Below are 26,493 nucleotides of genomic sequence, written 5' to 3' on the forward strand. Positions count from 1 at the left end.
CTAGAATGTTCTTCCTCATTATCAGCTTAACTGTTATCACCTCAAAGACAGCTTCTCTGAACTTCCAATCTGAACTAGCCAAACACTAGCACACCACCACAAAGCCATTATCACTGACCTTTTATTTCTTTGTTTGTCTCCCCCAGCAGAATATAAGCTCTATGAGGACAGGGATTTTTCTCTCTCTCGTTCATTGTTATATCCTTAGAGCCTAGAAGAGTATCTGGCACAGCTGCTCAATAATTATTTGCTCAATGACAGAATGAACAAATGAACCAGATAGAAGGGGAGAGGGAAAGGCTATTTCCCATTAAAATGAATAAAGCGTTTTTATTAAACAGTGAAGGCTACAGGAGCCCTCTACTTCCCTCTTTTGACTAAACTACAAGGAAATTCATTCTAAAGTTTTGAGCTTGAGCAAGTCAGAGCCAGTCTCTGTTACACGTAACCAAAAAACTCCAATTATTACAATATTGTTATTCTATATACCAGCCAATTAAGACAGAAGAAGGGGCGAAAGGAAGGGAACAGAGCAACGGGAGAAATGTGACCAGAAACAGAGGAAGGAGAAAGAGATGGAAATAGTAGGGAAAGAAAAAGATGAAGATGGAGAGCTACACAGAGATAGCAAGGAATGTGAACGAGTAACAGGCATAAAGGAAAGCCAAGAGCAAATTTTGAGAAAAGAGGTAACTGGTTACTTCATACATGGTGCTAACTTGGCTATGGGTGTCTACCTGAACAGGGGGTGCTGCTAACGAAGAGGGGAAGAAATGGAATGCCAATGATATAGGGGGTTCTTGTCCCTCCCTGTTCTGCCTCTTGTGACAGTTACTTAATTTCTCTAGGTCTCCTAGTACAATGAGGCAGAGGAGGAGGGAAGGGTACGGGTGGGCAGGCAGGATGAGGGGAGAGCCTATCTAAGGTCTGTCTATTTTTGTAACTTAGGGGAGAATCACTGTACACAGCTCCTCTGGAGAAGTTCTTCAGGGGAGAAATTACTCTCTGGATTGCTAGAGTAGACACTCCCACCACCATCTCACCCTATAGTCTTTGTGTTAAACTCAAGGTCTAGGCCAACTACTGTTCCTTTAAAAAAAAAAAAAAAGTAAGATAAAGTTTATCAAGGAAATCCACTTGCCCACACTCTGGGTAAATCCCCAAATTTTTAACTGTAATAGAATGATCTTAATCAACAACTAAAATCTAACTTCCTCTTCCATGAATTCAGAAGTAAAATACTGTCATCAGCCAATACACATACATAAAATTTAATATCTAATATATTTTTTAAACTTTGTGTTAATAATGTCAGAGCCCGATGTCAGGATATTCTAAAAGTTGTTGTTTTTTAATTCAAATATCTGACTTGGAGACAAGTAAGCAAAATGATTTTAGAAACTGTTTTAAAATATTAAGCACATTTTGTCACTATTTCCATTATTTCACAGATGTGTTTCCAGAAAGACAATAAAACTTAAAATTTGGCTGCTGGCAAAATATGCAGCTTGCTGCCAAAACTACAACTCCCTTACAGACACTGAGAATTTTCTCCAAATTTCAGACATTTCTGAAGGGAACATAATACCACATACAAACTAATGGGATTTAAGGTTTTCCCAACTCCAAGACAGACAATACCCTGCAACACTATTAAGAGAGTTACAGCATAACCCTAAATTCTTTGTACGGGATGGGTCCATTCCCATAAGTTTTAATAAGCAGTGGATTTCAAATTGAAAGCACTGCAGCTGAGACCTGGGTTACAGAAGTCAACTGCAGGACCTGGGGGTAGGAGTGGTGTGATGAAGACCTAGAGCTTGGAGTCTGTCTGCATTATTTCTCACACACTGTTAACACAAGATCAGTCACCTTGGAAATCTGAATTCCCTCCACGGCTGTATCCTATCTTGTTCATTCCTTATTCCTTAAAACAACACAGACAGGCACTATGTTAGGTACTGAGGATATAAATGTGAGTAACAGTCATTCCTCTACTCAAGGAGCTCATTCTAGAAGGAGAGAGATGGCAAAGCAAGTAATAGCAAAGAGCTCATTCTAGTGGATTATATCACACGTAATTCATTACAAGACAAGGTGAGAAAAGCTATAATTAAGCCAGGTTCTAGGTCAGATAATAAGAAATGACAAAATAAACTGTTGGGAGGAGAGGAGAGGAGAGGAGACTGGACCAATTACGGAAAAAACATCAGAAAGTTTCTCTGAGAAAGGAATTATGGGTTGTTTTTTTTCAATCAATTTACAAATTTCCCAAAGTAGGCCCCACTAATTGATTCACACACCCACTCATGAAAGAACTTTAAAGTCTGATTCATCCTACAGTATGTATCTTCACACGGAAAGGCTTGCCTGTCTGCTCCTTAATTTGAAACTATGAACCACAAATGTTACTCCCCTATTAAATAATTCTCTGAGGTACTACAGCAACTCTAAATATCTCTTTCAGGTTGAACTTACACTTACCTAGCCCAACTATTTACTTTAACCGTGAATTTGCTGACTAACTACATCCCTCGCTTTAGGTTCTCATCATAAGAGCCTGGTTTTCCATAACAAAAATTCTGAAGCCCTATAAGCATTTATTATGGAAGGTGAGGGGGGTGGACACCAGGAAGCAAGGCTGAGGCAGAGGCACAGTGAAGGAGAGAACTAAGAAAGATGCAGGGGCAGAGTGGTGCTGACATGGGACCTAGTAGCCAGCATGGGCACGGTCTGAGTTTATTGCCGTGGTGACCATATTTGGGGCACTAAGAGTCTTAGGAATAACTCAACACACAGCAACCTCAACGGAGCTGCAGTTAGCTCCTGCTTTATTTAAAATTTCATAAAGTACATATGGAGAGGGCTTTTCAGTTATTAGTTCACTGTCCATAATGGGGAAAAGGCCACTATTTTATTCACTATGTCAAATAGAAAAAAAAGACTTGAAATAAAATTTACACAGATTAAAAGTATGCATTCAAAAACCCTTACAAACCTAAGGTTTAAGATTAGATGTCATGAGGTCAATAGGGCATTACATATCATGAGCACAAATTTAGAAACTAAACTGGACAGGTACTCACGTAACAGACCCAGAGGCAGGCTCAGCACTGGTCCTCAGGGCCCCCAGTGCTGACCCAAACACAGACGTTTCTCATTCAAGGTTGTCCCCAAATGAATAAATGCACATTTGGGCTGCCAGGAAGAAGGGGATGTGTAGGAGAGGAGTTTGAGGGAAACATAGTGATTTAAAAGGAAGTGTGATGTGCAAAGATAAACTGTATTATTCGAGGGCTTAAAACAAACTCAGCTTTTTCTAATAATCAAGTAGCAAATGAATGAAAATCATGTGGGAGCCAGCTGTACATCTTGATATTTAGAGAGAGGCACCTCTGAGGAGTTCAGGACACTTTAAAATTTACTTAAGCTGTTTGCGTTAATTGTAGACTAACCCAGATGGGCCAAACAATCACCTGCATGTTCAGTGTCAAAATCGATGCCCTAAAAAACATGCAAATACATTTCAGATCTAAGCACAGCAAGCAGATTCTCCAATGGCTGTGAGCAGCAAAATCAATTTAATGGATAAAGACTTTTCTTTAAAAAATAGGACAGAATATAAAATGTCAGTATACCTCACCCATTGTAAGGTAAAAATTGTTTCATGAACCTTTTGTTTCAATTATTCATGTGAATGGTATGTGCATGTCTGTGTGTGTGTGTGTGTGTGTGTGTGTGTGTGTGTATGAGTATGTGAACTAAGCTGCAATGTAAAATATGTTTCTTACTGTGGATTATAGTGAAAAAAGCTTGGAAAACCCAGTCCTAAGATAAACTATTTCATGTCACTCCTTGGTTCTCCTGTTTTTCTATCACTCCTGACACTTAGAACCACTTTAGGACATCCATAGACATCACTGAGGCGAATGTGAGGAAAACTGCCATTTCACCTGGTTGCTACACAAACTTATTTGGGTGTTAGCTCCATCAGCCAGAATTAAAGCTTAGATGCTGCCTGGAAGAGAAACTGCATGACCAGTGTGTTGGAAACATTGCTTTCCAACTGGAACATCCTACCCTTTCACACTACATGCTGTTTTGAATCTTCTGCAGAATATTGTGGTTTAGACACAGTATTATTACAAGACTAGCACTGCTCAGCTATGCGCTGTGGGTGGATATACCTCCAACTGGGAACTTGGCAGAGGGTTCTAGTCTCTCTCTTTCACTAACTGGATTTGACCCTGGGCAAGACACTTGACCTCTCTGGTCTCAGATTCTCCATCTGAGAAAGCAGGACTGGAGCAGGATTTTTTTTTTCTAGTCAGTTTCTTACAGAGATACTTCAGTGGTTCTGCAAAAGTGAGTCTTTTGGGGTTTTTTTAGCACCAAGTCACATGATGATAATGAATAATGTCTTCAGGGCTTTCAGTGTCTCTTTTCTAATTTTTTTCCATAAAAAATGAATACAGTTAAATTTTTTTAATGCAACTGATTGAAAATTTTTCCAGTATTCTTTTTTTTTTGAGCATTTGAATTAGTTCTTATTGAAAAGTATATGGAGAGTACAAGGACAACTGTTAAAAAAGTGATTGACATTTTTAAACAACTACTTATATGCATAAATAAGGATTTTCCCTTACTGAGAAAAACAGAAATAATGCTGGGGCTAAAATGAAGACTATCATCCATAATATTGATTTTAAATGTTTATATATATTAACAAAGTCCATTTCAGTTCTAAAATTTTAGAGAGCTATTTAAAACACCTTATTTGGGCTTCCCTGGTGGCGCAGCGGTTGCGCGTCCGCCTGCCGATGCAGGGGAACTGGGTTCGCGCCCCGGTCTGGGAGGATCCCACATGCCGCGGAGCGGTTGGGCCCGTGAGCCATGGCCGCTGAGCCTGCGCGTCCGGAGCCTGTCCTCCGCAACGGGAAAGGCCGCAGCAGAGGGAGGCCCGCATACCACAAAAAAACAAAATAAAACACCTTATTTTACTCCGTAAATTTAAAAAAGTAATGCCTCAAAACACTGTGATTCTTGTTGTTATTTCTATAATTAGTACTGACTTCCTAATTTATTTTTAAGCACTCCAGCTTTTTAATTACCCCATATCAAACTTTCAAGAATCGTGGAAGATAACTTATTTATCAATGTGTTTATCAATATTACTAATGTTTATTTATCAATTAAACATTCGGTCATTCATGCAAGTATTCATTGAGCACTTAGGATGCGTCAGACACTGTTCTAGATGCTGGGGCTGCTGTGAGGAACAAAATGAAATTTCCCATTCCGAGCATTAAGTAAGTACATCCCTGGCTTCCCTGGGGGCGCAGTTGTTGGGAGTCCGCCTGCCAATGCGGGGGACACGGGTTCGAGCCCTGGTCCGGGAAGATACCGCGTGCCGCGGAGCAACTAAGCCCGTGCGCCACAACTACTGAGCCTGTGCTCTGGAGCCCTGTGTTCCATAACGGGAGAGGCCACTGCAACGAGAAGCCTGCGCGCCGCAACAAGGAGTAGACCCCACTCACCGCAACTGGAGAAAGCCCGCGTGCAGCAAGGAAGACCCAATGCAGCCAAAAATAAAATAAATAAATTTTAAAAAAAAAAGTACATCCCCTTAATTCAGTATGGAAATGAAACAAATGGACATAAGCTTTTCACATAGAAAGTATATGCCTTTTCAAGGCTATTCACATAGAAAGTATATGCCTTTTCAAGGCTACTAATGAGATTCAAAACTGTGTGAGCAGACACAGTATCACCCTTGAAATATACTGTCCTAAATACAGTGTGTGTGTGTGTGTGTGTGTGTGTGTGTGTGTGTGTGTCTGTGTGTGTGTGTTTACAGCACAGAGGAAACTTGTAAGCAGGAGAAGGGGGGAAAAAAAGACTGAAAAGAACTTGAGAAACAAACCTTCCACAAGTGAAAAGCAAACAGCTGATTTCTCTAGCCCACAGCTAAAAGAAACATGCAAGGAGAGTTGAAAAAGATAATATCGCTCTGTCCATATGCAGAAGATTAATAGAATTTCCAAATTCAAAGAGTTTGAAATTGAAAATGCTGTATGATTTTAGGGAGACTGACCTGCTTGAAGACACCAAAAATGCAAGCCTGCGAGGATAAAAGCCTCTCTGGCCCACTTGCAGGCACTAGCATTCTTGCCTATCAAGCTATAAAAGGAAGGAACTGCAAACAGGAAATTGCCCTGCCCCAGCCATAAGCCACTCCTCCCTTCCTCTCCACAATTTCTATAAGCAGAAGCAAACGCTACCTGGTAGGTGTACCAAGAAGCCACAGAGGTTGACAGAACACTGGTAGCTGACATCCACTTTATTACTATTTTAATAAATATTTAAGGTAAACACCTTTATTATTTTGAACCAACTATTTTCTTGATAATTTTACCTACATTTTAAATAACATTTGTTTAACCTACAGTTTTTTTAATGATAATGTAAAGCAGTTCTGAAATTGCAATTTATGGGTGAACTGTGAGTCAGAAATGAGACAAAAACAAATTCAGAGTCAGTTGGCCTCGTTCACTATTTTCCAATGATTTAAACACACACACACACATTAACCACTTTTAAATAATACTGTCCCAAATATAATTGTTTGTAAAATTCAGTAAACCACTCAGTGTTAAATAATCAATAAGTCCATTATCAGCAGTTCCAATTAACCATCTTTGTATTCAACCACACAGAAGTACTTATTAATACAGCATTTTGATAAGTAACAGAACTTAAGGTATACGGACTTCCTAGTTTCTTACAGAAACTTGGACTGGTGGATGTGATTTCTAGGGGTCTACATCTATTGATACAAATTAGACACAGGGAAATGACTTCTTTTTTTAAAGGAAAGAGACTGATAGTCACTTTTCAACTTTTAATGGTCCAAATACAGTAAACAAATTTAAAAAACACAGCTATTCAAAAAGTTAATAAACCTACAAATAAAACTATAGGAATAATCAACCTAGGTTCTAATCATTAAAAAATGATTAGTACCTAGGTTGATTATTCCTGTAGTTTTATTAAACTAAATCATTAAATCATAATCATTTTTAAATCATTAAAAAAGATTAGTAAAACAATGAAATATTTTCACCAATTAAATTTTTATGTTTTTTTATTTTACTGAAGTGTAGTTGATTTACAACGTGTTAATTTCTGCTGTACAGCAAAGTGGTTCATTTATACATATATATTCTTTTTCATATTCTTTTCCATTATGGTTTATCACAGGATATTGAATAGAGTTCCCTGTGCTATACAGTAGGACCGTGTTGTTTATCTGTCCTATATATACTAGTTTGCATCTGCAATTCCCAAACTCCCAATCCTTCCCTCCCCCAGCCCCATCAAGTAAATTTTTAAATCTTTAGTGTTTATCCCCATTATGCAAAGGTATATAACACTGAAGAATCCACATGATACCAAATTTAGTGGAAATTGGCTTAAATATGATAATATACTCCAAGAGCCTAAAGTTATGCTGATTTTTTTTTAATCTATTAATCACACTTCTGGCAATCTAAAGACAAAAATCCACAAAAAGAAGCATTTACAATGCAGAAAGTTGTTTGTCACATTATAAAAAATTTTGAAAAGAATCTAAAATGTTAAACAATGGTATGTACTCTAAAGGGAATATTATTTGGTCACGTAGGTAGCAAAAATGCAAAACATATGTAGGCCAAGTGAAAAAAGGTTCACAAAACTACACTGCAATTATACCTAAGTAAATAGTTCAAACTTAGAGAGATATAATTACAAGAGAAACTTCCTACTTTTCTTCTATAATGTGGTTATGCCAATTTGTTAGATTAAATTCATTAAATTATCCTCTATTCAAACTAGATGTTTAAAATAATTTAATCAGGGCTTCCCTGGTGGCACAGTGGTTGAGAGTCCGCCTGCCGATGCAGGGAACACAGGTTCATGCCCCGGTCCAGGAAGATCCCACATGCCGCAGAGCGGCTGGGCCCGTGAGCCATGGCCGCTGAGCCTGCGCATCCGGAGCCTATGCTCCGCAACGGGACAGGCCACAGCAGTGAGAGGCCCGTGTACGGCAAAAATAAAAAAATTAAAAATAATAATTTAATCATTTCCCAACCCCTCCTATCCTCCCCAAAAAGCATCCTCCCCTCCATGCCATGCCCCCCATCTGATATTCCCTTCCCAACTTGGCCTGCTGGGGTTGGTCATCCTTGATCCCTCTCAAATCTCTCCAGGTTTGACCCTGGTCCCCCAACACCGACACCAGAAGGCAGGGAGCTATTCACCTTAGTATCCTCAACTCCTAGAACAAGACATCATGTATGACAAGGCCTGGAAAAACACTGTTGAATGAATTTTTATCCAAATTTGGCACTTATTACTACACACTTTTCCCAAATTACTTGTTGCTCATCTGTTCCCCTATTTTAAAGCTAGGCATTCATTCTTTCTTCTCTTTTTCTTTCTTTCTTTTTTAAAAAAATTTTATTTTATTTCCCAGAGCCCACCACAATGCTGAGTCGAGCTCATGTGAGCTAAATAAATACTCACTGAACTAACGAATACCTGAATACACACCTCAAAAATGAGAAATTCATTTGCTTTAGACAGGTTCTTCCTTTAGAATGCAGATAACATCCTAGGAGGGGGGAAAAAAAACTCATACATACACCTTCACACCTTCCAGTGAATTATCCTAAGCAATCATCACATTAACAACCTTCTGAGTGTTACTGAGTCAAGGAAGGATCTAAGTGTGCAATGGGATGGAAAGGAGGGAAGACAAGCAGAGAAAAAGAGGCAAGCAGCCTTCAGCTCTTCAGGGGAAGTAAGACAATGGCTCAGAAAATGATTTGGAAGGCCACACAACTTTCCTGCCTAGAGCACCAGCCATTCCTAAGTGCTTAAAATGCCAGGCACTGCCCTGACACCTTCATGAGCATGACCTCCTTCAGTCCTCACCGCAACTATGTTAGGCGGGGTGTTATTATCTCTGTTTTAAGATGGAAAAAACAGGAGTTTTGATGAGTTAAATAACTTGATCAAGACACACAAAAAACAAGTGAATTCAAGGCCAAGCCTGTGGCTCTGCTGAAGTCTTTGCTCTCAACCACTACACCAGATGGAGAATGGCTTCTTTGCAATTAGTAGTAGACGTAGAGGTATAATATAACTGCTAAGGCCTTAAGTATAGTCTACAAAACAAATAGCAGACATAGATATGGTTAGAAAGTCTACCTTGTCATCCCTGATTCAGACATGACATCTGGTTCAGGCCAGTCCCAGTTAATCCATAATTAGACCCCTTATTTAGCAATATGAGGCCTTAACAAGTACGTTAAGGAACATACAATGTGGTAACCAGAATCCTCCACATAGCTGAAAAAATTCTTAATTCTTTAACTCTGAATTATTTTCCAATCCTTCAATCATCATGGCCTGCTCCAAATTCTCCTTGATCTCTTTACCATAGTTCTGTGAACTGAAAACAGTACAGAAACAAGTGAGGATTTGGTCTCTAAGCATGTGGCAAGAGCCTAATTAATTCATGCTTTTAATTTTTTAAAAGCCATCTTCTTCAAATTCATATGGGAGTATTTTGGATGCTATGATAATCTAAGCATCCTAACTCTAAAACAGAAACTGCACTGAGTATTGTCCTGGAAGGGAGACATCTTTCCAACAAAGTTGGTCTGTTCTTAAAATCTGAGCCCTCCATCTCAAGGAGCACAACGTCACAGCTTAGGGATAAAGAGATGCTTCATGAGTGGGGACTGCCCTGAAATGGGTGCCTGTCATCTGCTGAGTGTCACTGTGATCTCCAGTGGCCACATCATTCCAGCAACTCTGGCTTTCAGATCACCCACAGAGAAGGGTTTGTGGATTTCCTACTGAACATGATGTTCTGTATTTTATCTCCTTTTTGATACTCATGACACCTCTAGGAGATAAAACATAAAAAGGCTCTCCCTCACTTACAGATAAGGAAATAGAAACACAAAAGCTTCTGTGACATACTTAAAGTCATGATCTAACAGAGAAACCACAGGCAAAGCCCTGACTCTGTAGGTACATAATGTCTGCACAAGATGTCACACTCAAAAGCAAGGGATGATAGTTGCACAACAATATGAACGTACCTAATACTACTGAACTATACACTTAAAAACGCTTAAGACTCATCAAAGAAAAAAAGATTTTTGGTAACTATGTATGGTGACAGATGTTAACTGGATTTGTTGTAGTGGTCATTTTGCAATTATTTACAGATATTGAATCATTTTGTTGTACCTCTGAAACTAATATAATGTTATGTCAGTTATACCTCAATAAAAAATAATAAAAAACAAGGAAAAAATCATTAAGACAGTAAATTTTACACACAGTATTTTACCATAATAAAAATAATTGAAAACAAAGTTTATCAAAAAATAAAAAAAAAAAAGAAGCAAGATAGTGATGTGACTTTGTATAGAGGTACTGCCCTTGGTCTATAACCTTTGCTTTGATTCTGCACCTTTAAGACAATGGTTGAGGGACTTCCCTGGTGGTGCAGTGGTTAAGAATCCGCCTGCCAATGCAGGGGACACGGGTTCGAGCCCTGGTCTGGGAAGATCCCACATGCCGCAGAGCAACTAAGCCCCTGCGCCACAACTACTGAGCCTGCGCTCTACAGCCTGCAAGCCACAACTACGGAGCCCGAGTGCCACAACTACTGAAGCCCACACGCCTAGAGCCCGTGCTCCACAACAAAGAGAAGCCACCGCAATGAGAAGCCCGCGCACCGCAACGAAGAGTAGCCCCCACTCACCACAACTAGAGAAAGCCCTTGTGCAGCAACGAAGAACCAATGCAGCCAAAAATTTTTTAAAAATAAATAAATTTAAAAAAAAAAACATGGTTGGATCAATCATTACTGCAAGTATTTCCGGTAATGAGGAAGACATGACTTTAAACTTTATGTCCAATTTGATCCAATTTGATCATTTTCAGTTTGTCTCTGAAGTTACCCAAAGAAATTCACCTTCCTTCTTTCTTTCATATTTTATCGTTCCATTATTCATTCATTCAGTAGATATTTAAGGAGCATCTACCATAGGCCGGGCACAGTTCTAAACTGATGCTCAATGTTCAAGTGCCAAAATAGTTCCATTCCAGTTGGTAAATCCTCCAGCCCCCTCCAGGCTGGCCACCTAGTCTCTTCCCTGGGACCCCGCCCCCGACCCTGGACTTCCCCATGATTCAGCACAGCAGGAAGGCCCCACTGTGGCCAGTTTCCAGTTCAACTGGTGAATGCCTGAGACTAACCCCTGATTAAATAGTTTATCACCTCCTAAACACAGCAATGAACAAAACTGACAAGGTCCCTACCCTCTAGTCTAGGAAAGAAATAATAAACAAGTAAATACACAAATGAACCAGATAATTTCAAGTAGTAGAGCGCTACAAAAAAATGACTAAAACAGCAAAGGGCTAGAGGGTGACTGGAGGTGGAGAAAGCAAGGTAAAACTCAAGAGAAAGTCTCTCTGAGGAAGTGATATCAGATCAGAAGGAAGAAGCAATGCAAGGGTCTGAGGTAAAAACCTGAGGTGAGAGAGAGAGAACAGAAATATCAAGGCCTTCCGGCAGAAGCACACTTGCGATTCCACGGCTAGAAGGCCAGTGTGATGGGAGCATCTTGAGTAAGGTGATCACAGAGGGAGAAAGGGCCAGATCAGGGAGGAGACTGAATTTCATGCCAAGAAGAGCGAGGGATCATTAGACAGATTTGAAAGAGGGCCATGATCTAATTTATAGTTTTAAAACATTACTCTGACAATTGTGTAGCAACTGGATTAAAGGGAAGCAAGGGTGTGAAAAGGAGACAATGTATGAAGCTATGGTGGGCATCCAGGTGAACCGTGACAGTGGCTTGGACTAGGTGATAGCAACAGAGAGGGAAAGAAGTATTCTGACTCAATATGTGTTTTAGAGTTAGAAATTACTGATGAGTATAATGTGGGAAGAGGAAACAACAGCAATCAAAATGACTACTATCCTTTGATTCAGTAAGTTGCTGATGGTAGCTCATTTACTAAAAAGCCAATGAGTAGGGAAATAAATAGGTTTGTGGAGAGAAGGAATAAAAAATTCTGCCACAGTAAATGTGACATATCATTTAGATATATTATGTGGTGCTATCAAACAGGCAGTTAGATATTTGACCTTGATAATAATCCTGTGAAGTAGACCAGAAAACCCTGGTATTAACCAAATTTTACAAATGAGAAAAATAAGGCTCAGGGAAAAAGGCTTGTCTTAGTACAAATTAGTCATCAGTGCCCTTTGATAGAGGGCTGATACCACATATGAAAAAGAGGAACACCTTCACTGCTGGGGATTCTGAAAAATACACATGTACATAGCTCACCCCATTTGGCTACACAGCTACTCCAAAAGTAAAAGTCTTTTATGTCCAAGAAGATTCCCCCAGGAGATTATGACTTATCCAAATAGCAATATGTAATACATATGAATCTTAGCTGAGATGTATGTATAATGCCATTACTGTCTTCTTAAAATACTTGAGTCAACAATTAAATGCATACATATAATACAAAGTAAGGCGCAAAATTTTCTTTAAGGAAAGTTTACAATTCCTGGTTCTCATTTTTATTAAGGGTTGTGTCAAAAAGCTTTCTGGGGAACACATTTCTAAAATTAGAAAAGAAAATCAACTGGGAAATGACTAGTAAAATAATAATTACACTGCTTCTCAGGACCATAACCAGCATTTAAGACAAGCTCATGCTGCCCTCAGCACTTCCTCAGACTGCTTTTCTTTCATTTGGCTGCTTTAAAGTGGTGGAAACTTGTGCATTAGAAGATATATTTTATCCCCAAGCTCAACGCATCTATTAGAACTAAACTTCTATTCAAAATTCCAAAGGTGCCATGCTGAAATTAAGGAAGACACTAAAAACAGGAAGGATGGGCATTAAGAAAGAAAAAAAGAGAAAGAAGGGGTGAAGGAGGGGAAGAGGGGGGAAGGAGCGAGTAGCAAATGACCTCTTCCTGCCGGCAATCCCTGTGACAAAGGACTCACGAATAACATGCTCAAAAACATCACAAAACCCCTCAGGAATACACGCTTGTTTACATGGCTTGAATCCAGAGGTTATTACAGGCTCTCCATATTTTAAACACGGTGTCAATTATCAGTTTCAAATAAACAGTAATTATCAAAGTGAAAAATAAGCACGCCTGCTTAATTCAGCTTACCAGCACTTCACTGAACCTTCATGCCAACAGCCAGCTTTTCATGCATGTTCTTAAAATAAAAGCAAGAGCCTGGCTGGCGCTACAAATAATCCTAGTATCCTCAGAATTGGAAGGAAACTTAGAGGTCATTATATCCAACCCTCTCATTTTACAGATAAGGAAACTAAGTAAAGCTAAGAAAGATAAAGTGGCTTACCCCTCATCCCAGAGCCACTTTAGGATGAAAAACTGTGTTTCTGATTCTTAGTCATGATTCCAAATACTATAGCATGCTGTCTATGGAGCAGGAAAGAAAAGTTCCACAAGGGATGGCCCAAGGCTTTACTGTAGCCACATCCTGATGAGAAAAGGTGGACAGAGTGGGGCATCTCAGTTCTGGAAAAAAGGCCCCAGGCTGCAGTCTGGCTGTCAGCCTGCCACTATCCTCAGCCTACACCCTGCAACGGCTGACAGTCTTTTCAACATCACAGCTGGGCTTTTTCCCCCAAAGCTTTTGGGTTGATGTGGCAGAGTTTGATGTCTAGTAGCTGGTGCCTCCTTCCATCAAGGTCTTCAGAAGGCCATTGAAAGGTCATGCAGCAGTGAGCTTCCGGGCTTTAGAGAAACACCGACCTCCCTGAAGGATGAGAGGGAAAAGGACACCTCTCTCCCCTGCCTGCCCAATCCCAGTATATATAGAAAATTCTAGAAGTATTCACAACAAAATAGTGTAGTACATTCATGTGGAACTCACATTTACATTTTAGTGCCTACAGAGAACAAAATTTCTAATCAAAATTATTTTTGAAAAGTCATGCCTAGTCATTAGGGAAGTTGCAATATAAGCAGGATTTATATTCAGTTTGCTTACTGCAAACACTTGTATAGATAAATAAATGGACTGATAATAATAATAATCCTCCCCCGTGCAATCAAGGATTTCCTCCTATCCCCAAAAAAAGGAAACCATTAAGTCTTTAATAATCTTCCACTATATATTTTTTTCCTGTAAATATCCTTTCTGGGTATTCTTTTTATTAAAAACACCTATACAACTGTGGAATACAAGCTACACATTGCAGTCTCAAGATTCTCTCATTAGCTAATGGAAAATAAGATCCAAGAGTAAACAGACGATCAATACTGGTCCACACTTTCCATTCCAGATCAATTCCCAAGCTGCTAATAATCTTCACCATCTCCCATTTCCACTGAAAAAGTGGCCTGGGTTTTATTTGACAGTGTTAGCATTCCATTGGCCTGATTATAGAAAATAATCATGAAAAAAGTACTTACGGCATAAGCACCTATCAAAAATGCTGCATTTGCTCTTTTCCGTTGGTCAAAACAGGTGTAGTGCACAATTTTCTTTCGTGATAAACTGTATGACTAGAAAGAGGGAATAAAAAGAGTTCGTGTAACCACAGAGACAATGTTGAAATGTACAGAAAAACATTATCTCTTAACTTTCAAAGACATGTCACAATCAGTGAAATTTAACAACTTTCAACTTCAATTTCTATGGCATTCATACATAAGTAGTACGGGATGGAGGGTTACTAGCTCATACTTTTTTTTTTTTTTCTAGCTCATACTTTTTACAGCTCAATCATAATGTAAGAATTAGCACATACCAAATATATTTCTCTCCAAGAAAGGAGACTGATACAATGGGAGATAAATTATTGGCATCTTTATTATAGCAGGAATCATTTTTGAAGATTTACTCTTGATCTTATATGTAAAGCCCATTCATCCTTTTTCATTCCCTAACACACCACACCCACTCCCAGAAAATTTATCTATGCTTTTCATATTATGCCATTTGTTTTTAAATGTGTCAACCAATCTATTTTCCTCTCTAAAAATTTTTAAATGTCTATATTAACCAGAGCACCAATATTAATATTTTCTTTTTATAATGTTCTATTTAAAAAATCCCCTTTTAATTACCTGAAAATAAATGGTTAATGGAAAAAAATGAACCATCAAAAGGATTATGTCAGCAAACATCTTAATACAATAGCCATATATTAAATTCATGGACTCAAACGAACAGTTATTAAGCACCAGCTGCTATATGCCAGGCAATATGCTGCATGCTCAACTAAATCCAAAATAAACAACATAGTATATTGTATACATGCTAAACATGAAAAGAAGGTAAAAACAAAAAGATCTGTTAAAATGAAATCAAATTATTAGTAAAAATTCAAACATAAAACAATGAGAACATGATACAACTCAATGAAATCCACTCCATTTCCTCATATTTCAAAAGTTATATGGTTTTCCTCATATTTCAAAACAGACAAATGATTTTCAAAATACAGACACATAAGTACATTTTTTTTTTTTTTTTTTTTTTTTTGCGGTGGGCAGGCCTCTCACTGTTGTGGCCTCTCCCGTTGCGGGGCACATCTTCCTGGACCGGGGCACGAACCCATGTCCCCTGCATTGGCAGGCGGATTCTAAACCACTGCGCCACCAGGGAAGCCCACATAAGTACATTTTAATATTTATCTATAAATTCATACCGACGAGAAAGGCAGCTTTTTATAGTCTACACACTAACCACAACCCGCAGAATATCTGCTTTTAGAGCCCCCTTAAAAATGTAAGAACTCAACTATATACCTTTCTTTACCCTGCTATTTTCTACAAGGAAAAGAAACTCTGAAGTCCATTCTAAGATGACAGCAACATTCTGGCTTTAATGTGTAACCACAGAAAACGTAGTTCTATGCATCACGGCTGTAAGCCTAGAAACCCTCACCACCCCAAGTCAGGCATTTCTTTGATAACCAAGAATCATGTTCTGAAAATGGCACTGCTCTTTTATTTTTTTTTAATTTATTTATCTCTGGCTGTATTGGGTCTTCGTTGCCGCACACGGGCTTTCTCTAGTTCAGGTGCGCGGGCTTCTCACTGTGGTGGCTTCTCTTGTTGTGGAGCACAGGCTCTAGGCACGCAGGCTTCAGTAGCTGTGGCATGCAGGCTCCGTAGTTGTGGCTCATGGGCTCTAAGGCACAGGCTCAGTAGTTGCGGCACACAGGCTTAGGTGCTCTGCAGCATGTGAGATCTTCCCAGACCTGGGCTCAAACCTGTGTCCCTGCATTGGCAGGTGGATTCTTAACCACCGTGCCACCAGGGAAGTCCAGCACTGCTCTTTTAAATTGAACTTTGAAAAATAAGTGTTTGCCTCAAACCTCTTTGAGGTTTGGTCTCTTATTACCAAAGTCCTTATTTCCAGACAAGCTTACTAAAATACCCCTATGATATAAAGTTTAAAAGAGTATATTTAAAAACAATAATAATAAACTTTTTTAAAAAGAGTACATTTTAGGGCTTCCCTGGTGGCGCAGTGGTTGAGAGTCCGCCTGCCGATGCAGGGGACACGGGTTCGTGCCCCGGTCTGGGAAGATCCCACATGCCACGGAGCGGCTGGGCCCGTGAGCCACGGCCGCTGGGCCTGCGCGTCCGGAGCCTGCGCTCCACAACGGGAGAGTCCACAACAGTGAGAAGTCCGCGTACCGAAAAAAAAAAAGAGTACATTTTATTCAATTCAGGTCAGTGGAGTTAAAGCACACAAGTTATCTAAAGACTTCAAGGTCACCATCAGTGGTGTTGACACTTGTCTACTTGCTTTCTCAATTTGGAACTGTTACCTGCTGGACATTTCTCGTTTGTTTGTTTGTTTTTGCCAGTGATTTATCTCCATCAATAAGTTATGTTTGATTTATTGAAAGAAGAATCAAGGCTCTTAAGACCTAAGCTTCTTCTAGGGTCTCTAAATCCTACACTACCTAAAGACTGCCTTACAGAGGCCAGGACCCCGTTAACACGAGTCAGATGGAACACAAGGACTCAGCTCTTCTGGCTCTCAGCCTCTCACTATTTTCATTTCCTGGATCCCTAACACACCTCTGAGGAAGTTTAAATTATCTGTTTCGATGCCCTTTTCTACTAAGAGTTTAGGTTTCATAACAAGCTACTCTTATCATTAAATAATGTGGAATTAAATTTATTTTACAAATTTACTCGCCAACAGTGACAAACTCCTATATTGCTGTTCTTTCATCGCCAATGGTCTTTACTGTTGGGTTGTTTTTGAACTTTTTGTGTTTGCTTCTTTTTTGTTTTTCTCTCTAATTCTAAAGTATATGGAATGCAGAGAACCATGCTACAATGGGAACCATGAGGACAGAATTCTGAAGGAAACTTTCTTTTCTCTGTATACTTACACATTTTTTAAAGTAAATATAATACAAATTAAATTTTAAGGGAAGAATTTTTTTTACCTTTACTAGCTTTCAGAAATTATATCAGATAAAGAATATTCTTCACAAAATCTACCTAGAAATTTTAACTATTTTAAAATACCTGGACTTCCCTGGTGGCGTAGTGGTTAAGAATCCGCCTGCCAATGCAGGGGACACGGGTTCGAGCCCTGGTCCAGGAAGATCCCACATGCCGCGGAGCAACTAAGCCCGCGTGCCACAACTACTGAAGCCCGCGCGCCTAGAGCCCGTGCTCTGCAACAAGAGAAGCCACCACAATGAGAAGCCTGCGCACCGCAACCAAGAGCAGCCCCCACTCGCCAAAACTAGAGAAAGCCCACGTGCAGCAACAAAGACCCAACGCAGCCAAAAATAAAAATAATAAATTAAAAAATAAAATAAAATACCTCCTGTTGGAAGCTGCCTACAGGATGCAAACATAATTGACTTTTTTTAAAACATCTGTCACCCTACCTACTCACAAAATTTTTTTTCTTGTGATGAGAATTTTCAGGACTTACTGCCCCCACTCGCCAAATCTAGAGAAAGCCCACGTGCAGCAACAAAGACCCAACGCAGCCAAAAATAAAAATAATAAATTAAAAAATAAAATAAAATACCTCCTGTTGGAAGCTGCCTACAGGATGCAAACATAATTGACTTTTTTTAAAACATCTGTCACCCTACCTACTCACAAAATTTTTTTTCTTGTGATGAGAATTTTCAGGACTTACTCTCTCAGCAGCTTTCACACACGCAATACAGTGTTATTAACTGTAGTCACCATGCTGTACGTTACAATAACTGACTTTTTAAAATGAGGGTTCTCTATCTGACTTTTAGGAAAGCTTTTAAAACTCCTAGCATTTACCTTGCTTAGGGTTAGATATTTTGGAATTCAAGTGTTTTTCTCAGCACTGCAAGTCAAGAAATGATCTTCTGTTTGGTGAAGCTTAGCCAATATCTCCTAGGTCAGATCACAGAGAGGTGAGTTCTCACTCAAGGAATCAAAGCTAATTCAAAGTGAAGGACAACAGAGAAATATCTTATATATTACAAGCCTTGTCCTAATTTCCCTCCCTGTCACAGCCAGGCCTTCCTCTTATGGGTCAGCATACTCCAGTCTTGCAGCACTAACACTGTTAAACAGAGGAGATATTCTGGTACTAGGATGAAAAATTTCAGGGATAACAAAACATTTTGCCAATCGTTTAGCTGGTGCTTTATATGATTGAGTTGATCTACACAACCTCTTTAACGTTTTCTCCTTCCAAATATTAAACATGTCCTTATCTTAAAAACAAAAACAAAAACTACCTATTACATATCAAAGCACACTGATGACTAAAGTGCCTTTAGAGGAACATTTGGCTCATCCTTTGAGATCTTTCATATGGAAGAACTTTACCGTGCAAGAAAAGAAAGTCCTGCAGACAATAGGACTCTATTTTATAAATGAGCCCCGTAGATATTTTTTTCAAGTTCTGCTCTAATATCAGGAGAATTTCATGCCCCCAAACTGAACAGTTGCCTCTTCCTTACCCGGCTGCCACCTCTACAGTCCAGTGTACCGGACACGCCCTTCATGGAGATTACTTGCTAAATCATACCATCACCTCTGGCTTTCAGTGAGCTCCTTGCTCTAATACAGATTCGTTCTGCTTTACATGGAAAGCTTAGAGATTACAAAAACACTATGTACAATAGCAAAGTAAAGTTAGAAATTGGTAAAACAAATGAATATAGTCTTAAATATAAAGAGGAGGATGTCACAGAAGGAATACTAAGACCTCTGGACTATTTGTCTGCTCTGCAGCAAGGCTGCACAGGACCGATTGCAAATTATAACATGCAGCCACTATCCACACTATATTGTAGATTTCTATCTGGAAGCTAGAGTATATAGCCCTCTGAATCTTCTTAACCTAAGTGGACACAGCCAGCCCTCTATAATAACAACAACAGTAAAATTTATTAGTCACTTGCTACATGCCATTATTTCTCAAAGCAGTAGGACAGTGACAAAGGGGTCCAGTTTGACCAGACACAGAGCGACTTCCAAACCAGAGGTCCTGGGCAAGGCTGACGTATAATGAGCATGCTGTGTCTCTCTTTTACCAAAAGAACATAAGCCTGGAGCCATGGAGGGCCTGGCTTACCACACTTGGCCAATAGCTCCCAGGTCAGATGAGAGAGTTGAGTGCTCTCCACAAGTGTGGTAGACGGGAGGAATCCAGAACTCTCTCACTGAGCTTGATAACTTGTGTAAACCTTAATTCTCAATTATAAGGCCATAACAAGTTTCACGGTTCAAAATTTAAATAATTCTCAGGTTGAACTGGTCAATAATTTTAAAACTTTTCAGAAATAAAAAACAAACTAAATTTCAATCAAAATTATATTTTATTATATTACCATATTGTATTTCATCCTCTTAACAGACTGATTCAGAGTCACCTAGAGAGCTTATTAAAACACAGATTGCTGGGCCCCACCCCTAGAGTTTCTGATTCAGCAGGGAAGGGCCAGAGAATTTGCATTTCTAACAATTCCTTGGTAGTTAATACTGATGCTGCTGGTCCAGGGACCACACACGGAAATCCACTGTGCTAAAATATTGCTAAATTTTGGAAAAGAGCTGCATGAAAATGTGGGAAAAGGCCCCATTCCTGGAAATGCTCTATATGGATCCTAAAATACCGTCCATCTGGTCAAGTAGCCCCAAAAGACATTTAAATTCTTTTAGGAACTCCAAATCATGCCATGTGACTTTTAAAAGCATGTTATAGAAAACATATTTCCCCAGATTCCTTAGAAAACTTTATTACAATTTGTAAAGTCTTGCATTCCAGCTGATAACACCTAAGGAAAAAGTTCCTTTAATGTTTCAGTAACTAAGCTACTTTAAATGGTGTTATTCCAGGGCTTCCCTGTTGGTGCAGTGATTGAGAATCCGCCTGCCAATGTAGGAGACACGGGTTCGAGCCCTGGTCCGGGAAGATCCCACATGCTGTGGACGAACTAAACCTGTGCGCCACAACTACTGAGCCTGTGCTCTAGAGCCTGCGAGCCACAACTACTGAAGCCCACACACCTAGAGCCCGTGCTCCGCGACAAGAGAAGCCACGACAACGAGAAGCCCGCGCACCGCAACGAAGAGTAACCCCAGCTCGCCGCAACCAGAGAAAGCCCACGCACGGCAACGAAGACCCAACTCAGCCAAAAATAAATAAATAAATAAATAAATAATGGTGTTATTCCAGAGGTTCCAAATTCAGATGCTCTCAGGGGCCTAGAATTTAAAGCGAGTCAGCTGGGAAACTAGAAAAGCATGCTCTACCCAACACAGACCTAGCTCTCATGCAGGAATCTGGGCCCAAATCAGATACTGCAATATTTAAAAGAAGCCAGAAATCTATAATTTAATGAAAATTTTCATAAATTACAGACATTGACCATGAATTCAAAATTTTTAAACAGCATTCATGTCAAAAAAAAAACCCAAGACAAACATGTCTGTGGACTGAAAGCAGCCCATAGGCAATCAGTTTGCTGAACCTGAGTGCTGGGATACTGCAGCTGAAGAAAGTTCTAATGGTTCAATCAGCATGAATTGAGCAGCTGTTGTGTGTCAAGCACAGTGCTGAGCAACATGGTAACAAGGGAAGCAGAACCCCAGTCTCTAGCCTCCTAAGTGCTCAAAGTCTAATGAATATTTGATGCTAAACAAGGGGAAAATATTAGCCAAGGCTTATTACAAATGGAAGAGAATAACTACCTAGGGATGCATTCACAGCACAGCAAGGTCCAATGGAATGATCTTAATGACAGGTACAATAATTGTTTCATTTAACAACGTAAAAAAATAGTAACTAAAAGATGGGATTTAGTATTGAATATCTATCAATTAACATAAGCAAACCTATGGAAATTTCCACACCTGTACTGCTTCCCTGAGTGAGAATTAAAGATCTACCACTCTTATGTAAATCATGACAAGTGTGTAATATAGCATATAAATGTTTGATGGTACTTGTAAACCCAAGTACAATGACTGCCATATTAGAAAAATACAAACTAAGATGAGGATATTGACCCCAGACAGACATTTTCTATCTCAGAAAGGAAAGCTATGTAAAAAGTTGCATTCTAATGGGATCACTCCTTGTGAAAAACAAGCCACGGCAACTCAGAGAGAGAAAATGATGACATGCTACACAAAACACAAATACCCCAGGCTATCCTGGAATTATGGTGACAGACACAAATCATGCACTTGTTCATTTTAGGTCAGGAGACCACAAACTACTTAACCATTCAAAATCAAAAGGTGATGCAATTAAGCTCAAAGCCAAAAAACAAAAACAAAAGAGTTAATGGCCTATTTAAAGAAACAGATTTTGGGGGCAGCCTTTCGGTAAAGTCGTTTGCCATGCTTAAAAGTAAAATCTTCAAGTTGTGTGGTTAGAATGTGATGTTTAAGCTGTGTCGATCAGCCTGATTAAGCTAAGGAAGACATTAGTGCAGCCTGGATTATATACCCTTTAATAATAAAAAAAAACCTGAGCCCATGCACTTCCCTAAACAAGCAAGCTCTGCCAATGATGGTGGTCAGATTAAGTAGATTACAGCACAGGGACCAGGGTGACCAAGGCATCATTCTCTTACAGTGACTAGGCTAGCCCAGTAATGGCTGCAGCAATCAGCGTCTCCATAGCAATCAGTGGTCATTCCATTGCAAAAGCGATAAAATGAACAGGTCTTCCTGTGAGCAGCCATGACCTCTACATGTTTTACCTCCAACTTTCCCAGGAAAGGGATATTCTTGAAAATTTTCTTTGGCTGTACAAAACAAAATACGGTTTATGTTTTTATTTAAAGCTAAAACGAAACAGATCGAATAGTTTATTTAAAAAGAAAACGGTGTCTATTTATGGTCCATTTTGTTTCAAACCCAGTATGTTTCATTTAATGAAATGGCACCTTTGATCAAAGTAGAAGTCAAAACGTCAAGAAAAGTTGCTCATAAAGGTTAATCGATCAGGTTGATAATATAGTTGAAGGCATTTGGGGATTCTCTATAAAAGGGGGTTTTCTTGCCTGAGGCTTCTGAATGGGCATAAGGGCTCTAGGCCTTGCAAACTCTATGTACGCTCACTCCTGTGGGAATTAACACTGTTTTAGCACCCCTGAAACCTCTTTAAACTACATGAACACTCTCCAGAATGTAGCTTGCTTTTCTTCCCCCAAAAGCCCATGAACCTGCAACAGAAGATAACCTCATGAAGAAATCTTCAACATGTTTTTGTAGTTATAATAAGAGGGTGGTCTGAGCACTATATCAAAAGAGTGCTTGTGTACAACCACCTGATACCGTGGCAGGTACCTGGTTACCAGATAGAATTACTGCACTGATTCATTCAGCAACGAGGACATTCCCTGAGCCCCACCATCTGCCAGGTACTTTCAGTGCTTTAATATAATCATCCATTTCACCATGCCCCCCTCCCCTTTTTTCTTTTACCCTGAAAGGGCCATGTGGGATGTTTTGTACATTTAAAATTACATTTCTGTCAATATTCTTTTAAATCTTTCTAAATTGTCCCCAAGATTACTGTGATTGTCCTGTTGATTCATAAGAGCAGGTATTAAAAAAAAAAAAATCACTGCCCTAGAAAACGTCCCCTTTTTTCAGAGACACTCTTGTTTCCCGCAGGCTGGGGTTTTATTTTTCTCTGAGGAAAAGTGAAATCAACAGTTAAAACTGTGTTGATTATTTTAGAAAAAGCCAGTTCAATCATATTATGTTTATAAAATTGTCAAATTATTGAATCAGTAATTGAAAGATTTTCTTAACTGATTAACTTTGAAAAAGGTACTCTGCTTTTCAAAATACCACTACCTTGTCTTTAATTATTACAGTCTTCTCTTTTAGAAGCTCATATATTCCAGCCCAGTGTTCTTAGCATCGTCTGTGCCAAAATTCCCCTTGAGAACCTATTAAAAAGTTATGAATCCTCTCAGAAGAAAAATGTAAATACATACAAAATTTTATATATAATTTCAGGAGTTTATGGATTCTTTGAAGTACAAGATTACAATTCTTGGTCTAGCCTATCAATCATTGATGACATTTTAAATTAAATAACATACACAGTTTTGCAAATTGTCCTCACTTCATTAAATCTTCTTTCTCTGACTGATTCCCTTATTATGGTAACTCTTGACCAGAAATTGCAAACTACTACCTATTACTGTATAACTCTTAACACTTACATTTTTTAAAGTATAGTTTAAAATGAGAAACAGGGTTTTTGCTGATGGTAGTGGTTTCTGATTTTGGTTTTTTAATCTAAGTAAATGTGTAATGGATAATTTTCCATTTTAATTCATATAATTAAAATGAAGGCCATTGGGAAAAGAATGCATATGAATACACACACAAAAAAATATCAGTAAATCATCACCTCAAATCATCAACTTTAAAAAAAACCTTTTAACATATAAAAAATAAGAAATTTGGGTTTGGAATAGAATGTACTGTAAAATATTACCTATCTACCTAAGGTATCAAATAAAGGGGAAAAAATAATAAGAGCTTTATTGGAAGAAATAAAAATTTCCAAAGTAGAAAATAAAATGCACCTCAAAGAGTTAGGAAACCACACAGAAAAAGAATTCTAAGAAGTTCTTTGTTAAAAGAACAGAAGTTATTTAAGTTATTTTAACAAAAGTTATTTGTTAAAATAGTGCCAATTATTCAGAGAAGCAAAGGAGTTTGAGGACCAAGTCAGTGGCATCAGATTGGGTATTTAAGATATCACTAGAGCAGTTTCAGCACAGTTAGGAAGACAAAGGTGGGAGAGCAAATGATAAGAAATCAGTGCGAAGTGAGAATGTAAACATGCTGAGGGCAGGATACTGAAACCTCTAGAGGCAAAAGGATGGAAGAGGATCTGTAAGTCATGGGGATCATGATAAGGCCAAAGCAGTTTCTGTGTGTTTAGTGACCCTGTGCTGGACACTTAGAGACAAAAGTCTCCATCTTTTGATAAGGCATGCCTCCATCCTCTAGGAGCTCAAAGTCTAGTGAGAAAGATAGATGCAATTGAAAATTGGAAATTATAACTGAAATTATAATTTCAATTAAAATTAAAATTACAACTCATCAGTAATAGAGATCTGCACAAAGAATTACGGGAAAACAAAGGAGGCACCTCCCACTTTGTCCAGCAACACAAGGAGATGCTTACTAGATGTGGTGGTGCTTGCACAAGGTCTTAAAGAATGAGGAGTTATCAAACCAGAGGGCAAGGGCACTCCAGCCATACTGGATGTCACATGCAATTGTGGAGCAGCGACGTGATTCGGGATAAAGTTCAAGGCTAGGATTGGCAGGGGTACTGCAATCTTCAGTAACTCAGTAAGTTAGTGCATGAAATCACCCGCTGGGAAGATGCCAAGGGTGGGAGTTGTCAAAGTGAGCAAGACAAAAGGCATGGAAGTATGGTGCCAAAGGTCTTACCAAAATGAGTGACCGTGGGCTGCAGACAAGAGACATCGGAAGGGAGCTGAGAGCCTAAAAGAATAAGGAGACTGAAGGTCTGGAGATTACACAAGGGTGAGAGAGACGATGTGGGAGGCGTATAACAAGGAGGGTACATTCAAAATCGGAAAGCCTAGAGTCTGGGTTCCAGGAGGCAAAGCAGCCGGAGTGGCAGGAATGGTCACTGGAGCAAAAAAGAAGCAGAGGAGCTATGAGGCCACCATGGGACAACAAGGGGAAGTTAGTCAGGGCAGTGCTGTGGGTGAGTGCAGGAAGATGATAAACCAGAGGCTGCAGCTACCAGTGGAGGTGGAGAGAAGTGTATGAATGATGCAGTCAAGGGCCTGAGAACCTGGCCCCGACCTTACCTTGCAGCCTTGGGCAAGTCACATGCCTCTCCTGGGCTTCCCTTTCTGCACCTGTGAAATCAGGAGGCTGGACTAAATGGTTATTTGGATTCCTATAATGATATTGGATAGCTTTCGCATATGGAAATGATAGCTATGAGGCTGAGAAGGTGTTCGTAAACTTTGTTGAAGAACTGTCTTTATTTTATTTCCTATCAGAATTCACGAATGTTACCTTAGTAACTTTCTTTTGTATAGGACTTCAAAATTTACAAAGCTCTCTTACACATATTTTCTAACCTCTGTACATATATAATCCTAACCACCTTTCTGTGAGAGCTCTATAAGCCCTATTTTAGAGCTGAAGAAACAGATTCTACAAGGCTGAAGAGACTGTGGCTTTGAATTGGTAACATAAGTCTTTTCCTCCTGATAAAGAGATTCTACTTGGTATGCTTTATTGAGATAACCCATGACTTACTAACATTTAAAATTCATTCCCTCAGCAAGTATCAAGGGGCCCACTAATTGTACTAAAGCTAAAAAGGTCATTCATTCCAGGCATCCATCAGATTACCTGATCACTGAAATGAACCGAGGGGACTGTCTGAACTTTATTAAATTTGTATAATGTTGAAAGAAAGCTTTGTAAATGAAAAAAATCAAAACAAGTCCTTGTATATGCTTACCCATACTGTTTAGTATAGACCATGATAGTAAAATAGTCTTAATTCAATCCATCTACTCTTAGGTACTTGTTATATAGAGCACTGAGTCAGACCAGAAAATTTGTTTTCCTGATAATGATTCCTTTCTCTTCAATCATTCCAGATAGTAGACAGGTTCTACACTGTTGATTGTAATACCCAGTTCATACCAACTACATACTAACAGGACTAATCAAGAAAGTGAAGAAATTCCTAGGTTCTCAAAAGGAAGAAATGGATTTTAATTATTTATGAATTATCCTTTCCTTGTTAATCCATCCATAAAAAGTCATTTAATATTTTTTATTAAATCCTTTTGGGGATATTATTTGCTTCCTTGGTGATTACAAAAATTTTA

The 26,493-nt window shown here is 39.0% G+C and overlaps 1 protein-coding gene across 11 annotated transcripts in view; it reads right to left on the reverse strand.

Moving 5' to 3' along the window:
* The window catches only part of CDC14A (cell division cycle 14A), a 172,226-nt gene that overhangs the window by 125,489 nt on the left and 20,244 nt on the right, over window positions 1-26,493 (reverse strand). For 4 of the 11 annotated variants that reach the window (XM_028489075.2, XM_028489072.2, XM_028489074.2 and 1 more), the window contains exons 4-6: window positions 25,061-25,114; window positions 22,204-22,377; window positions 14,552-14,644 (exon numbers count right to left, since the gene is read on the reverse strand). In XM_028489075.2, coding sequence (XP_028344876.1) covers window positions 14,552-14,644; window positions 22,204-22,377; window positions 25,061-25,114 — 321 coding nt within the window. The remainder of the gene's footprint in view (window positions 1-14,551; window positions 14,645-22,203; window positions 22,378-25,060; window positions 25,115-26,493) is intronic. The other 7 variants (XM_028489073.2, XM_024119909.3, XM_028489078.2 and 4 more) reach the window with 4 other exon arrangements.

The sequence above is a fragment of the Physeter macrocephalus genome, chromosome 4 (genome assembly GCF_002837175.3).
Source record: "Physeter macrocephalus isolate SW-GA chromosome 4, ASM283717v5, whole genome shotgun sequence".
NCBI lineage: Eukaryota > Metazoa > Chordata > Mammalia > Artiodactyla > Physeteridae > Physeter > Physeter macrocephalus.